This window comes from Delphinapterus leucas, chromosome 5 (assembly GCF_059928025.1).
Source record: "Delphinapterus leucas isolate spDelLeu-1000000601 "Yukka" chromosome 5, BTC_Dleu_Yukka2, whole genome shotgun sequence".
Classification (NCBI taxonomy): Eukaryota; Metazoa; Chordata; class Mammalia; order Artiodactyla; family Monodontidae; genus Delphinapterus; species Delphinapterus leucas.
Window position 1 is genome coordinate 19,424,877 of NC_143133.1, and position 15,599 is coordinate 19,440,475.

General features: G+C 34.6%; 1 protein-coding gene across 8 annotated transcripts in view; it reads right to left on the minus strand.

The window, feature by feature from the left end:
• The window catches only part of BLTP1 (bridge-like lipid transfer protein family member 1), a 207,902-nt gene that overhangs the window by 172,160 nt on the left and 20,143 nt on the right, over positions 1 to 15,599 (minus strand). For all 8 annotated transcript variants that reach the window (XR_016393200.1, XM_089911536.1, XM_089911537.1 and 5 more), the window contains 3 exons: positions 14,905 to 15,021; positions 8,711 to 8,789; positions 7,484 to 7,548 (listed from right to left, as the gene is read on the minus strand). Coding sequence is in view for 7 of the 8 variants with exons in the window: in XM_089911536.1 (XP_089767662.1) it covers positions 7,484 to 7,548; positions 8,711 to 8,789; positions 14,905 to 15,021 (261 nt within the window). In the remaining variant the exon portion in view is untranslated. The remainder of the gene's footprint in view (positions 1 to 7,483; positions 7,549 to 8,710; positions 8,790 to 14,904; positions 15,022 to 15,599) is intronic.

The following is a 15,599-nucleotide window of genomic DNA, read 5'->3' on the forward strand; positions in this document are numbered from 1 at the left end:
ACTCACAAGGACAAACACATACATACATATACATATACTCTCACAGAGCCATACATGCAGATGCATGAATACAAGTAGTACTGTACTAGCATATTCAGTACTCAGAGCATCACCCTCACAGAGATAAGTGTGTACATACAGAGCCCACATGCAGAGGTACCCCACACACAGACAGGGATACCTTCCCAGGTCAACAGGGCACATCCTGATAAATAAACACCTGTCCTAACAGATAGATGAGCACTATACCAAAAGACAGATAGGTTTCAAAGGCATGTATCTCTCACATATAGACATGTGAGTACATGCATGCATACCCACACACACACATAACTAAGAAGGACCCTGTGAGAACTTCTCAGAATAGAGAGCCACCCATGTCCTCTGCCTGCCTTTTGTCTCTAGAAAAACTTTAGTCAAATTAATTTAATCAAAGAAGTGGAAAATGCAGAAAGAAAGGGAAATAGTCAAGCAGACAAAATAATACTTTAGCCATTAAACAAAGTCAAGGACCTTTAGTTCTCCCTCAAGGACTATCGATAATATTCTAAGCCATGTCCTTTGAGCTGTTTTGCAGATACTGAAATCCCCATCAGGTGGAAGAAATTATCTGTATGCTGCCCACAAGCACGCAGACCCCAGACTGATTGGAACCAGAAGGCTGATGATGCTGACTCCCCATTACGTCACCACCAACCAATCAGAAGAATGTCCACAAGCTAATGACAATTTGCTCCTTGAACACTATAAGATTCCTCACTACCCGCTCCAGGGTGGGACACACAGTCTTGAGGACATTAGCCCATTGTGGCCCCCTTTACCTGGCAAAGTAATAAAGCTATTTCCTTCTACTTCACCCAAAACTCTGTCTCTGAGATTTAATCCAGCACCAGTGTACAGAGGCCTAATTTCAGCAACACACATATACAGCTTTTTTGGGGGGGAAAGAAGAAAGTTGGGGAATCCTACACTAGATTCTCCAGGAATTAGAAAGAGGCAGTAAATAAACAGTAGAAAGGATATAAGATTGGATTCCTGTAACATTATTTACCAATGCTGTGACCTAAGGCAAGTACCTTAACCATGCTGAGCCTCATTTATCTCATCTATAAAATGAGAATACCTCTACCTACCTGTAGGATTGCTGTATACCATAAATACTAGTTAGTTCCCTTGACTTTGCAGGTCAAATCCTTACTAGTCATATAAATTATGTATTCACTTTTGATTTGTACTGAATTCTCTTCTTTTTAAATAATTTTTCATTTCATAATATGACATAATGTTCATCATAATAACAAAAGCAGCTCACCTCTATCGAACAGTTGCTATGTTCCAGGAACTGTTCTAGGCACTTTACTCATATAATCTCATTTAATCCTCACAACAACCCTAGCAGTCAGAGCCCAAGATTATATAACTAGGAAGTAGACTAAAATCCAGGTCTCTAAATAGGTTCTTAACCACAAAATAAAATTACTTATCAATTATATTAATAAATGTAATGACTATTTCAAAAGCAAAAAAGTTATTAATCCCTGAAAACAGAAATGTACAAAACGGGTCCAGTTATTTCCTTGCATTTTATAAAAAAAAAACTGATCAATAGTCAAAACTTAAATGTAGTATTTAATTGTTAAATTCTGGTAACACTAGATTTCTCACTGACATTTATCTCTCCTGGAAATTTTAAAAGCAGTTTTTAGGTTTCATTCATTCTGATGATACTGGGAGTCGAATGGAAAACTTTATTTTATACATAATTTAAGAAAGGTATAATCAACTGGCTCTTTTAAATCTTCTCTTTACATTAACACTGCTCTACCCTTGAAGGCAGAAATCTTCTCTTTCTCATACTCCTTGTCATCTAACATTCACATAATGGGCTTCCCAAACTCATTTTTTAATAAAATACCCAATAGACAGAAGTATAGACATAAAAGGCTCTTAACAAGCAGTTAATTTATGGAGGAAAAAAGTAAATGAATGTTGTAGAACAGCTTAAGTCTCCTAAGCAAACAGCTAATTGAGACTTCTTGTTTTCCAAAGGGAAATCAGGAAAAAGGCACTTATTTAATTATATAATTGGGACACATGTTATTTGCAGTAAAAAATCTAAAGTGCAGAAGTGCTGACAAAGCCTTGTAATACTTAGAATCGATACTTAGCACAAAGACAAAATAGTCTGCTGACCTTTTAAGAATTGTTCAGGGATTTTTATTTCCTTTATGTATTTAACAAACAAGATCTAGATGCTACAAATTTAAAAGTACTAGATTATATTAGGCTAAAACTTCTAAGCAACAAAATAACAGAAAGGGACATACTTTACCATCATCCTTTCACTTCTCAACAGCCCAAGAATTCCTCTGGATAAGAAGGATGCATGCCTAGTTTGTCAGACTAGTATGAATTTAAACACTATGATATATCACCACATATTAAGAGGCAACTGGCCCTGCTATTTATTTTCCAAAAGAGTCCCTTAAAATTAAATACCCTAAAAATAAAATTTTTGACTGATATCCTCATTAAGTGGCCTTTAGCCAACAACCATCTATAACAGATCACTAATTCGTGACCTAGGGCATATTTTACAACAAACTCTATGGTAAATGAATTAGATGTGTTCTGTTTTCTCTTTTTTAAAGGGTTAAACTGGACAAGTGACAACTTTAAATCTGCTCCTGGCTTAAATTATCCCAACCAAGCTCTATGGCATAGTAGTTTCAGCACTTAACACACCTCTTTTCTCATAATAGAGCAGCTCTAAAACTTCCTAATGAAAATCTTGGTCCTACCCACCAATGGGGCCTGTCTCCTTGGAAGGCTAGTGGCCATGTATCTTCTCAGGCACATGCCCCAGTTAGGCTTCTAAATTTTCCACCAAGAATTATCAATCATCTCTACTTCCTGCTGGGTTAACTGTCAAAGCACATGGATCTTCCCTTAATCAGCAAGAAGTAATATCCAGAATGTAAGGTCTTGCTACTGAATAGAGCTCACTATTTTAACCTATATTCCATAATATTGTCCAACTTTTTATCAAAAGCTTACTTTGCAGCCTATTCATTCCTCTACACTATATTCTACTGATAAATTCTGTCCCTTATAAATGCTAGACTAATAATGTACTTAGACCAAACTGCTTATTCCTGCACTGTTATTTGGCATTGTGTCTTTACCTTTGAAGGGTGTAACTGTGAACACATTGTTAAGAACGTCATCCTTTACAACAAAGAATATCTTTTAAAAGCATATGGAAGAGAAATTTCTTTGACCATTCATCAAAGCTGTGCTATTCATGAGCACATACATTTAAATTTTTAAATGTAGGTAAAACTATGAGCAAATAATTAGAATTATAAAAGTGATAACTGATAAAGTCTACCAACTTTTAACATCACTGTAAAATGGAGGGGTGAGATCTTTTTTCTACTGCAAACCGTTGGCATAAAAAAAAATGAGAAAGAACAATTTGGAAAAAATAATTTAAATGTTATTCAATATTAAGAAAAACATAAAATATCCAAAAATTATGGTAATATTTCTGTTCTACATTATGGACAATTACAGAGGGAGAGCAGAGACACAGATTTATGTTAACATTAAGAGTGACAAAAAGAATTCAAGACACAAAGAAATGACAGGGGAGAGCCAGTCAAGGAAGGGCTAATATTTGAGCTATTACATTAGTCTTGGGTTATGCATCTCAAGTAGTGATTACATTTTGCTATATTCTTTGAAATGAGCTAAGTTCATATCACTCCCCTGCCCAAAAACCTTTCACGGCAGTGGCTGCCAGGTGTTCAATATCCTCCATAACACAGCTTCCAAATTATCCCCTATTATTCCTTCACCTTATATTTACCACCACATGGAGTTGTTAATTCCTAAACATCCGTTTTCCAACCTTATTGCCATTGGTCAAACCAGTTATTCCATCTGAGCTACCCTCCCACCCACTCCACCTCTGCATGACACAATCCTACTCACTGTCATCACCAAGCATGCTGCCTAAGAGATGGAACTTTCACAACAGCCCTCCATCTACCATTCTGCTTCTTGACCAATGGGCAGAACTTTCAACATCATCAAACCATGAACCAGCTGGGACCACACCAAGTGGTCCATACCAAAGTTGGTATGGACCAACTTTGAAGACGGTTCTCAGTATTTTTCCTTAACACACACTCATTGCTCCACTTTTTCTTTCATTACAATTGTTTGTACGCATGTATTTCCTCAAGTAGATGTGCATAGCACCTCTTTTTTTTATCCCCCACTCCAACTTAACACAATGATCAGTAAAGTGAATTCAAAATAAAAATCTGTTCAATTAGGTAAAGATTTTTATCAAAAGTTACCTCTTTCCTAAAGAACTTGGGTCAGTTACTCTTGACCCTCATCCATGTGTTTTGGTGAATAGCAATCCACTTTAAGATGTTACATTTCATGATAAAATGAATTATTTTCTTCAAAAAAAAAGACTATAAACAATTTAGGATGGTATTCCCTGTGTCAAAGAAAATTCTGAAATGGGCAATCGCAGTAGGCTTAGTTTAAGTCGTGCAGTTGCCTCTGGATACTGCAAATGTCTTCATTCCTCCCCATAAGCTGTGATCAGTGTTTATCCATAAGAATCTCTAAGGAACCTTCTTAGGCCACATTTGACAAGGTTGTCTTATAAATATAAGAAGCACTAGACTGGAAGTTAGCAGACCTGGGTTTTTGTCCCAATTTTACCAGCTATAATCACAGTAGTTTCTGATTTTCCATCTGCCAAATGAGGGGTTTTGAGAACATTAATTGTTTTCAAATTGGTAATAGATTTTGAGAAAAATTGATTGTTTCCTAACTGTGTTCCTTGGAATCCTGGGGTAAAAAGCATGGGGTGGAGGTGCCCTAAGGCCGAATGGGCTTCCTCACCCCACCACCCCCTACAGCTTTATCAGTTCACATGAACATTTTAAAACACTAAAAAAAAAAAAAAAAAAAAAAATTGGGAATAAAATTCCTAATATAAATATACAAATAGTTTTTTTTATCACAAACAAGCTATATAAATGAAGAGAATTTTTGTTTCAGCTCCACTGTAACCTTGTTAACAACAAAGCTTATGTTAACTAAACATGTAAAGAGAAAAAAAAAAGATTAAGTCAAAACAGCAAGTCACCTAACAAACAGACTACAAGATTAAAAGAAGCATGATGTGCTGAGGAAAAATATTCTCCTAAAGTAACCTATCTCTAAGGGACAAATCAGATGGACTTTTCGAACTAAATCAGAGGCAGAAATACTGGGCCTGCACAAAGTTAAGTAAATGTGTTAGAAGCTGGGACTGAGCTCAAAAAAACTTGGCTCTCAGGAATGAGCTTTAACCATCTCTAAAGTGTAAGATATCTTTACTTAACTGCCAACTTTAAGACTTAAAAATTAAAAAAAAAGAAGGCAAGAAAATTCTCTCCACAACATTTAACATGGTTAACAGTGTAGCAAAGTGACTCAAAATTTTGAATTTATTCAGATTTCATAAAAAGTCAAAACTTAAAAGATTCCCAATGCACTAACATAATATCTAAAGAACATTTTTTTTTCCTGTGAGAATGCTTCTAGTAAATGCTAAGAAAAGAGGTAAAAAGGTTGGTTTAACAACTGATATTCTAAAATCACAGACTGAAGACTGGTAATAACATACAGCCAGCCATTCTTAATCACAGATGAAAGATTGTAAAAATCCTATTCCAAAGTCCCACAGAATACTTTTATCATATGAAGTCACTCAGCCTCTGTTCAAAATTATCTAATGTACAACTCTAATTTTTAGGAAACTTTTTCCATACATGAAATTTGCCAATATTTCTTCTAATCATTCTGATTTCATTACCTCTTCAGATGTCAAATTGTAACCAACTAATGCCAACCTTTTCAAGGTAGAGTACATTATTACGTATTATATAGGAGGGGCAAAAGATACGTGGGAGCAAGGAAATGACAGTTTAAAAAAAGACTAAACAATGGTGAAACAATAGCAAAATCTAAAAGTAATTTAGGATAGCTCAAAGTTTTGATAAGTTTTAAAACTTTTGGAACTTTAAATCTATTTTCCTATACAAACAAGTTATATATGATGGTAAGATTCCTAGATGAGCTCACACACACACACACACACACACACACACACACACACAAAACCCAACATTTAATTGCAAAATTCCAAAGTTATACAGAGCCAACCACCATTTCAGAATCTCAATGGGGTGCCAGAAACAGAGGTCTTCATCACAAAGAAAAGGTGGAGGGGTTTCGTCCTCTTTTGACCTTACACTCCCAGGTCCCACTTAAAATCTCTGTAGTTATCAAAGTATGGTCCAGGGACCTCTGGGGAGATACTGAAACCCTTTCCGGAGCACCACAAAGTCAGAATTATTTTCATAGTATTATACTAAGATGTTTGACTTTTTCTCATTCTCCCATGAGTGGACAGTGGAGTTTTTTAAAGGCTACATGAAGTATATGGTACAACAGACTGAATATAAAAGCAGAGGTGAGAATTCAATTATCTTCCATTAGGATATTTCAAATATTTGCAAAATATAAAACAGTGTCACTCTTTTCACTAATTTTTTTGCTTTGGAAAAGTTATTCTTCATTAAGATTGTTATTTATTTTAATATGTAATGGATTTACGACAGGTATTTTTAATGAAATAAAAATGTTTCTATAATGATCAGGCTTAATTTTGAATGCAGTAAATATAAATAGATATAACTTACATGAATAAAAGCTCTTTGGAATCCTCAATAATTTAGAACAATGTAATAGGTTCCTGAGATCAAAAATGTTTGAGAATCAATATTCTAGAAAGTAAAGACAAGGTGTACTCTCCTTGAGGCCACTGGTGTGGTTAATGTAGAGAAGGAAGGGTACATTCACAGACAGGAACACCTACAGTTGTGAAATGAAGATTTGAGGACAATATTCTGAGAGAAAATTCTGATGATAAAAAGCAGAACCAGAAGAGAGTCAAAGTCTGCAATTCCTCTTTTCTGCTCATCCTTACCATAGTAGATAAATGAGAATTAGTCACAATGTCATGTAAAAGTATAAATAAAGTCAAAGAAGCTGAAAAGTAAGAGAAGTGTCTTAGTAGAATGATTAAAGAGTGCTAGGAAGGCCACTCTAACCACAGTATGGGATTAAGTCCATAGATGTAATAGGAGGTAAGGGTGGAAATGTAGGTAAGGGTCATACTGAGAATAACCCTAAGTAAATAACAGGCTAAAGAAACTACATTTAACCATGCAGGAGGAAAGCTGCTGAAGGATTTCCAGCCAAGGGGTATTAAAATCAGTTCTGTAAACTCCAAAGCTTTTAAAAATATTTTTAACTATTACAAAATGTGAGACATTCCAACATCTACAAATGAAAATTCTGATTATATGATTGAAGATTTCAAACACATGAAAAAATGAAAGCTCACCATGTTGCTTCTGCTTTGGGTTATACATTTTCCACCACCGAAAAATTATAAATCCATCTTGAATTCTAAGCAAGATAAATTACAGAAATGAAAGCTTAAGTAACAATTTACTTAACTCATTTCTTAATTAGTTATTATAAAATGCAGGCAATTGATAATAAGGAAATACACAAAATTTTCAACAGGACACTAGCATACAAAGATGTTTCATAATCTTCTAGTTAAGAAAGGAAAAGAAGATTTGCAAAGCTCTTAGATTCTTCTATTTAGGTAAACTGTAATACCACATTACATATAACAGGAAAATAAAGTGTTAACAGAAAAAGCTTTTTTTATAAATTTAAAATTTTTTAAATTTAAAAAAGGAGTTAAAATTATATAAACTAAAAGCCAAATCTTCAAAGGGGGATATTAGCACACTAAGGGAAAACTTTTAAAGATTTTCTTTCATTTCTACAATGATACAACACTTCATATCCCAGAAGCATGGAATTATAGCCTAACTTTTACTTTTTACTTTTAACTTGGAAATAATTTTAGACTCACAAAGAAGTTACCTCTCCATTATAAGTGAGGTATGAGGGCTGCCAAACCCTAGCACCTCTCAACTAATTCCATATCTTCAAGTTTTATCTAAGTAACAAATTTTAAGCAAATCACAAAAATAAGAGTAAGCTTTTCTTTCAAGGCTTACAGAAGACAGAATATATCAAACATATGAACTATCATTTCTTACTATATTCACATTTCATTTCCGCCTTAAGGTAAAATTAGAAATGCTAGTAAGCGCTAAAAAATTCTAAAAACTGACTATCTATACTAAGGAACTAATGGATGAGAGTTATCAACGTCTCCAATCCTTGCTTACATAACAAATGACCACAATGAATTCTACAACAAAAATGGTCAGGTAATCTAATGGCTCAATATTTAAAACTACAGATGATATAAGATTATTCATTTCCATAAGCTGCTATTCAATAATATTTTGCCAGCTTAAACCTTAGCTAAATTAATCCACTGATAGAAACATTTAAAAAAATCAATTCACCAAGTATGAGTCACTGAAGAAAATGATTTTTGATTTATGACTTTATTTGAAAAGGCCAACATTTCTAATATGAAAAAGCAAGTCATATTCAATACAGTATCATAATCAAAAAAAATTTTGAAATATTTCAAATTTATTTAAGATGGGCCCAGATTTATTTATTTATTTATTCTTACCTAATAGACATGTCTTCTGTAATGTAATAGATTTCACGAACCATGACTTTTCCAGAAAGAACAGAGAAAGAAAAGGAGCCTGTTGTAGGGAAAAAACAACAGCAATTAATGTAATTGTTTTGAAAGACAGTAGAGCCCTTAAAGCTTTAAATGCTCCTAGCATTCAATTTACTCAATAATTAAATGTTCTCTCCCTACGCCCTTTCTGATATCCTTAAAGCCTTACTAACCTTCTAACATTTTTCCCTCAAATATAACAAAAAGTGCCATACATATCATCACTATGAACTGAGCTACTAAATAACTATATGAGAACATTATTTTATTTTATTTTATTTTATTTTTTGAGAACACTAGTTTAAACAGCTACTTCCTATGGATAATTCCCTTAATTAGGCATAGCCATTAAATAAATCCAAAGCAGTGCAGGGGGCAGACAGGAGAAACAAGAAGAACTACAATCCTGCAGCCTGTGGAACAAAATCCACATTCACAGAAAGACAGACAAGATGAAAAGGCAGAGGGCTATATACCAGATGAAGGAACAAGATAAAACCCCAGAAAAACAACTAAATGAAGTGGAGATACGCAACCTTCCAGAAAGAGAATTCAGAATAATGACAGTGAAGATGATCCAGGACCTCAGAAAAAGAATGGAGGCAAAGATCGAGAAGATGCAAGAAATGTTTAACAAAGACCTAGAATAATTAAAGAACAAACAGAGATGAACAATACAATAACTGAAATGAAAACTACACTAGAAGGAATCAATAGCAGAATAACTGAGGCAGAAGAATGGATAAGTGACCTGGAAGACAGAATGGTGGCATTCACTGCTGTGGAACAGAATAAAGAAAAAGGAATGAAAAGAAATGAAGACAGCCTAAGAGACCTCTGGGACAACATTAAACGCAACAACATTCGCATTATAGGGGTCCCAGAAGGAGAAGAGAGAGAGAAAGGACCAGAGAAAATATTTGAAGAGATTATAGTCGAAAACTTCCCTAACATGGGAAAGGATATAGCCACCCAAGTCCAGGAAGCGCAGCGAATCCCATACAGGATAAACCCAAGGAGAAACACGTCGAGGCACATAGTAATCAAATTGGCAAAAATTAAAGACAAAGAAAAATTATTAAAAACAGGAAGGGAAAAACGACAAATAGCATACAAGGGAACTCCCATAAGGTTAACAGCTGATTTCTCAGCAGAAACTCTACAAGCCAGAAGGGAGTGGCGTGATATACTTAAAGTGATGAAAGGGAAGAAACTACAACTACCCTATCGGCAAGATTACTTTACCTGACAAGGATCTCATTCAGATTCGATGGAGAAATCAAAAGTTTTACAGACAAGCAAAAGCTAAGAGAATTCAGCACCACCAAACCAGCTCTACAATAAATGCTAAAGGAACTTCTCTAAGTGGGAAACACAAGAGAAGAAAAGGACCTACAAACACAAACCCAAAACAATTAAGAAAATGGTCATAGGAACCTACATATCGATAATTACCTTAAACGTTAATGGATTAAATGCTCCCACCAAAAGACACAGGCTTGCTGAATGGATACAAAAACAAGACCCATATATATGCTGTCTACAAGAGACCCACTTCAGACCTAGGGACACATACAGACTGAAAGTGAGGGGATGGAAAAAGATATTCCATGCAAATGGAAATCAAAGAAAGCTGGAGTAGCTATACTCATATCAAATAAAATAGACTTTAAAATAAAGAATGTTACAAGAGACGAGGAAGGATACTACATAATGATCAAGGGATCAATCCAAGAAGAAGATATAACAATTATAAATATATATGCACCCAACATAGGAGCACCTCAATACATAAGGCAACTGCTAACAGCTATAAAAGAGGAAATCGACAGTAACACAATAATAGTGGGGGACTTTAACACCTCGGTTACACCAATGGACAGATCATCCAAAATGGAAATAAATAAGGAAACAGAAGCTTTAAATGACACAACAGACCAGATAGATTTAACTGACATTTATAGGACATTCCATCCGAAAACAGCAGATTACACTTTCTTCTCAAGTGCGCATGGAACATTCTCCAGGATAGATCACATCTTGGGTCACAAATGAAGCCTCAGTAAATTTCAGAAAAATGAAATCATATCAAGCATCTTGTCTGACCACGACACTATGAGATTAGAACTCAATTACAGGGAAAAAACATGTAAAAAACACATACACATGGAGACTAAACAATACGTTACTAAATAACCAAGAGATCACTGAAGAAATCAAAGAGGAAATCAAAAAATACCTACAGACAAATGACAATGAAAACACAATGATCCAAAACCTATGGGATGCAGCAAAAGCAGTTCTAAGAGGGAAGTTTATAGCTATAAAAGCCTACCTCAAGAAACAAGAAAAACCTCAAGTAAACAATCAAAACTTACACCTAAAGGAACCAGAGAAAGAAGAACAAACAAAACCCAAAGTTAGCAGAGGGAATGAAATCATAAAGATCAGAGCAGAAATCAATGAAATAGAAACAAAGAAAACAATAGCAAAGATCAATAAAACTAAAACCTGGTTCTTTGAGAAGATAAATAAAATTGATAAACCATTAGCCAGACTCATCAAGAAAAAGAGTGAGAGGACTCAAATCAATAAAATTAGAAATGAAAAAGAAGTTAAAACAGACACTGCAGAAACACAAAGCATCCTAAGAGACTGCTACAAGCAACTCTATGCCAATAAAATGGACAACCTGGAAGAAATGGACAAATTCTTAGGAAGGTATAACCTTCCAAGACTGAACCAGGAAGAAACAGAAAATATGAACAGACCAATCACAAATAATGAAATTGAAACTGTGATTAAAACTCTTCCAACAAACAAAAGTCCAGGACTTCACAGGTGAATTCTATCAAACATTTAGAGAAGAGCTATCACCCATCCTTCTCAAACTCTTCCAAAAATTGCAGAGGAAGGAACACTCCCAAATTCATTCTATGAGACCACCATCACCCTGATACCAAAACCAGACAAAGACACTACAAAAAAAGAAAATTACAGACCAATATCACCGATGAATATAGATGCAAAAATCCTCAACAAAATACTAGCAAACAGAATCCAACAACACATTAAAAGGATCATACACCATGATCAAGTCAGATTTATCCCAGGGATGCAAGGATTCTTCAATATATGCAAATCAATCAATGTGATACACCATATTAACAAATTGAAGAATAAAAACCATATGATCATCTCTAGATGCAGAAGATGCTTCTGACAAAATTCAACACCCATTTATGATAAAAACTCTCCAGAAAGTGGGCATAGAGGGAACCTACCTCAACATAATAATGGCCATATATGACAAACCCACAGCAAACATCATTCTCAATGGTGAAAGCATTTCCTCTAACATCAGGAATGAGACAAGGATGTCCACTCTTGCCATTATTATTCAACATAGTTTTGGAAGTCCTAGCCATGGCAATCAGAGAAGAAAAAGAAATAAAAGGAATACAAACTGGAAAAGAAGAAGTAAAACTGTCACCGTTTGCAGATGGCATGATACTATACATAGAGAATCCTAAAAATGCCACCAGAAAACTTCTAGAGCTAATTAATGAATTTGGTAAAGTTGCAGGATACAAAATTAATGCACAGAAATCTCTTGCATTCCTATACACTAATGATGAAAAATTTGAAAGAGAAATTATGGAAACACTCCCATTTACCATTGCAACCAAAAGAATAAAATACCTAGGAATAAACCTACCTAGGGAGACAAAAGGCCTGTATGCAGAAAACTATAAGACACTGATAAAAGAAATTAAAGATGATACCAACAGATGGAGAGATATACCATGTTCTTGGATTGGAAGAATCAATATTGTGAAAATGACTATACTACCCAAAGCTATCTACAGATTCAATGCACTCCCTATCAAATTACCAATTTTTACGGAACTAGAACAAATCATCTTAAAATTCGTATGGAGACACAAAAGACCCCGAATAGCCAAAGCAGTCTTGAGGGAACAAAACAGAGCTGGAGGAATCAGACTCCCTGACTTCAGACTATACTACAAAGCTACAGTAATCAAGACAATATGGTAGTGTCACAAAAACAGGAACACAGATCAATGGAGCAAGATAGAAAGCCCAGAGATAAACCCACGCACCTATGGTCAACTAATCTATGACAAAGGAGGCAAAGATATACAATGGAGAGAAGACAGTCTCTTCAATAAGTGGTGATGGGAAAACTGGACAGCTACATGTAAAAGAATGAAATTAGAACACTCCCTAACACCATACACAATAATAAACTCAAAATGGATTCGAGACCTAAATGTAAGACCGGATACAATAAAACTCTTAGAGGAAAACATAGGAAGAACACTCTTTGACATGAGTCACAGCAAGATCTTTTTTGATCCACCTCCTAGAGTAATGGAAATAAAAACAAAAATAAACAAATGGGACCTAACGAAACTTCAAAGCTTTTGCACAGCAAAGGAAACCATAAACAAGACCAAAAGACAACCCTCAGAATGGGAGAAAATATTTGCAAACGAATCAACGGACAAAGGATTAATCTCCATAATATATAAACAGTTCATGAAGCTCAATATTAAAGAAACAAACAACCCAATCCAAAAATGGGCAGAAGACCTAAATAGACATTTCTCCAAAATAGACATACAGATGGTCAAGAAGCACGTGAGAAGGTGCTCAACATCACCAATTATGAGAGAAATGCAAATCAAAACTACAATGAGGTATCACCTCACACCAGTTAGAATGGGCATCATCAGAAAATCTACAAACAACAAATGCTGGAGAGGGTGTGGAGAAAAGGGAACCCTCTTGCACTGTTGGTGGGAATATCAATCGATACAGTCACTATGGAGAACAGTATGGAGGTTCCTTAAAAAACTAAATATAGAATTACCATATGATCCAGCAATCCCACTACTGGGCTCATACCCAGAGAAAACCATAATTCAAAGAGACACATGCACCCCAATGTTCATTGCAGCACTATTTACAATAGCCAGGTCATGGAAGCAACCTAAATGCCCATCGACAGACGAATGGATAAAGAAGTAGTGGTACATATATACAATGGAATATTACTCAGCCATAGAAAGGAACGAAATTGAGTCATTTGTTGAGACGTGGATGGATCTAGAGACTGTCATACAGAGAGAAGTCAGAAAGAGAAAAACAAATATCGTATATTAACGCATGTATGTGGAACCTAGAAAAATGGTACAAATGAACCGGTTTGCAGGGCAGAAGTTGAGACAAAGATGTAGAGAACAAACGTATGGACACCAAGGGGCAAAAACCGCAGTGGGGTGGGGATAGTGGTGTGCTGAATTGGGTGATTAGGATTGATATATATACACTGATGTGTATAAAATTGATGACTAATAAGAACCTTCAGTATAAAAAACAAACAAACAAAAAACCCAAAGCAGTGACTAATTCACCATTCTTCTCCATTAATTTGGGTGACTCCAAGAACCAGTCATTGCCTCAAATTAATGAAAGAGTACTTACGTTTGAGAGAAGTTTTATTTATGACCACTAAGAGGTACTCAACTCTAAGGAAGATCAGAAACATTCTATTTGCTGACTCCTCACCCCTTTTTCCCAGTGGTTTAGGGCTTTCTAAGGCATATAACTTCCTAATACACCCTCCTATCTATCTGCAAACTTCCCATTTATAAGTAGTCAAGCTAAATTAATAAAGAAGGCTACAAAATGAAATACACAAGATGATTCCACTTACAGTTATAGATTTTTTAGGTATCAGTTTAAAAAAAAACAGTAAAACTTCATCAAGCATTAGAAATTTTCTTTGGATAGCAGGACCTCAAGAAACTTCTAGTTCCATATTTTATATGTCTAGATTTTTCAAATTATTTTAATGATTATCTCTTATGAGCCAAAAAAAAAAATAAGGCTTAGAAACACTTTAAGAAATAAGAATGAGGTAAAGGACATAACCAAGTGGTAGTTCAACTCTACTTGAAGTATATACTATATGAGAGAAATTCCAGTTAGATTAGTTTAACTTTCATAAAACAAAGGTAAATTCCTAAAGCTACTATCTGTTTATAAAATACATATTTACAATATACATCTCAAGATTACACAGAAGAAAAAAATTACTCAAAACTTACCAATATGGATATAGCCATGCTTGTATAATCTGTTAAGAACCAGTGTTAAAATAAGACCAACATTCCGAGAATTATAATACGTGAGATAAATAATCCATCCACAGGACAAAATGGTAGCTGTTGGGAGAAAAAAATGCGAAAAATAAAGGATCTTACTATATGTTTCCTTCGATCATCTTAGTATCTCAATAAAAATTTGTTAGTGAAAGATCATTTATCATGTTCAGAAACAAGAGGATTTACTTCCATATGGTAAAATGTCCTCTTACAATTTAATAACTTGAATTTTCAAAACCAGAAGTTGATTCTTTATCCAACTTTCTTCATTCTCTGTAAGTCATTAGCCAGAAAAACACAGATTTCAATCAGATGAAGTAAAGCAATGTTTCAAGTAAAACTGCTTTCCTTTTTTTCCTGTTTTCTTTTTCACTCCTTTGTACTGCTTTAGTTATTAAACATACACAAAGATGTTCTGGGATGAAAAAGCCCATATTTCTGAATATTATAAAAAAAAAACTACCTTTATTAGGCTAAAAGCTCACTTCTAATACAGTCCACTTAAAAATAAAGAAAACTTTTTTTTACATCATAGAAAAGTCACTTTTTTAAAAAATAAATTTATTTATTTTATTTTTGGCTGTATTGGATCTTTGTTGCTGCACACGGGCTTTCTCTAGTTGTGGCAAGCGGGGCTA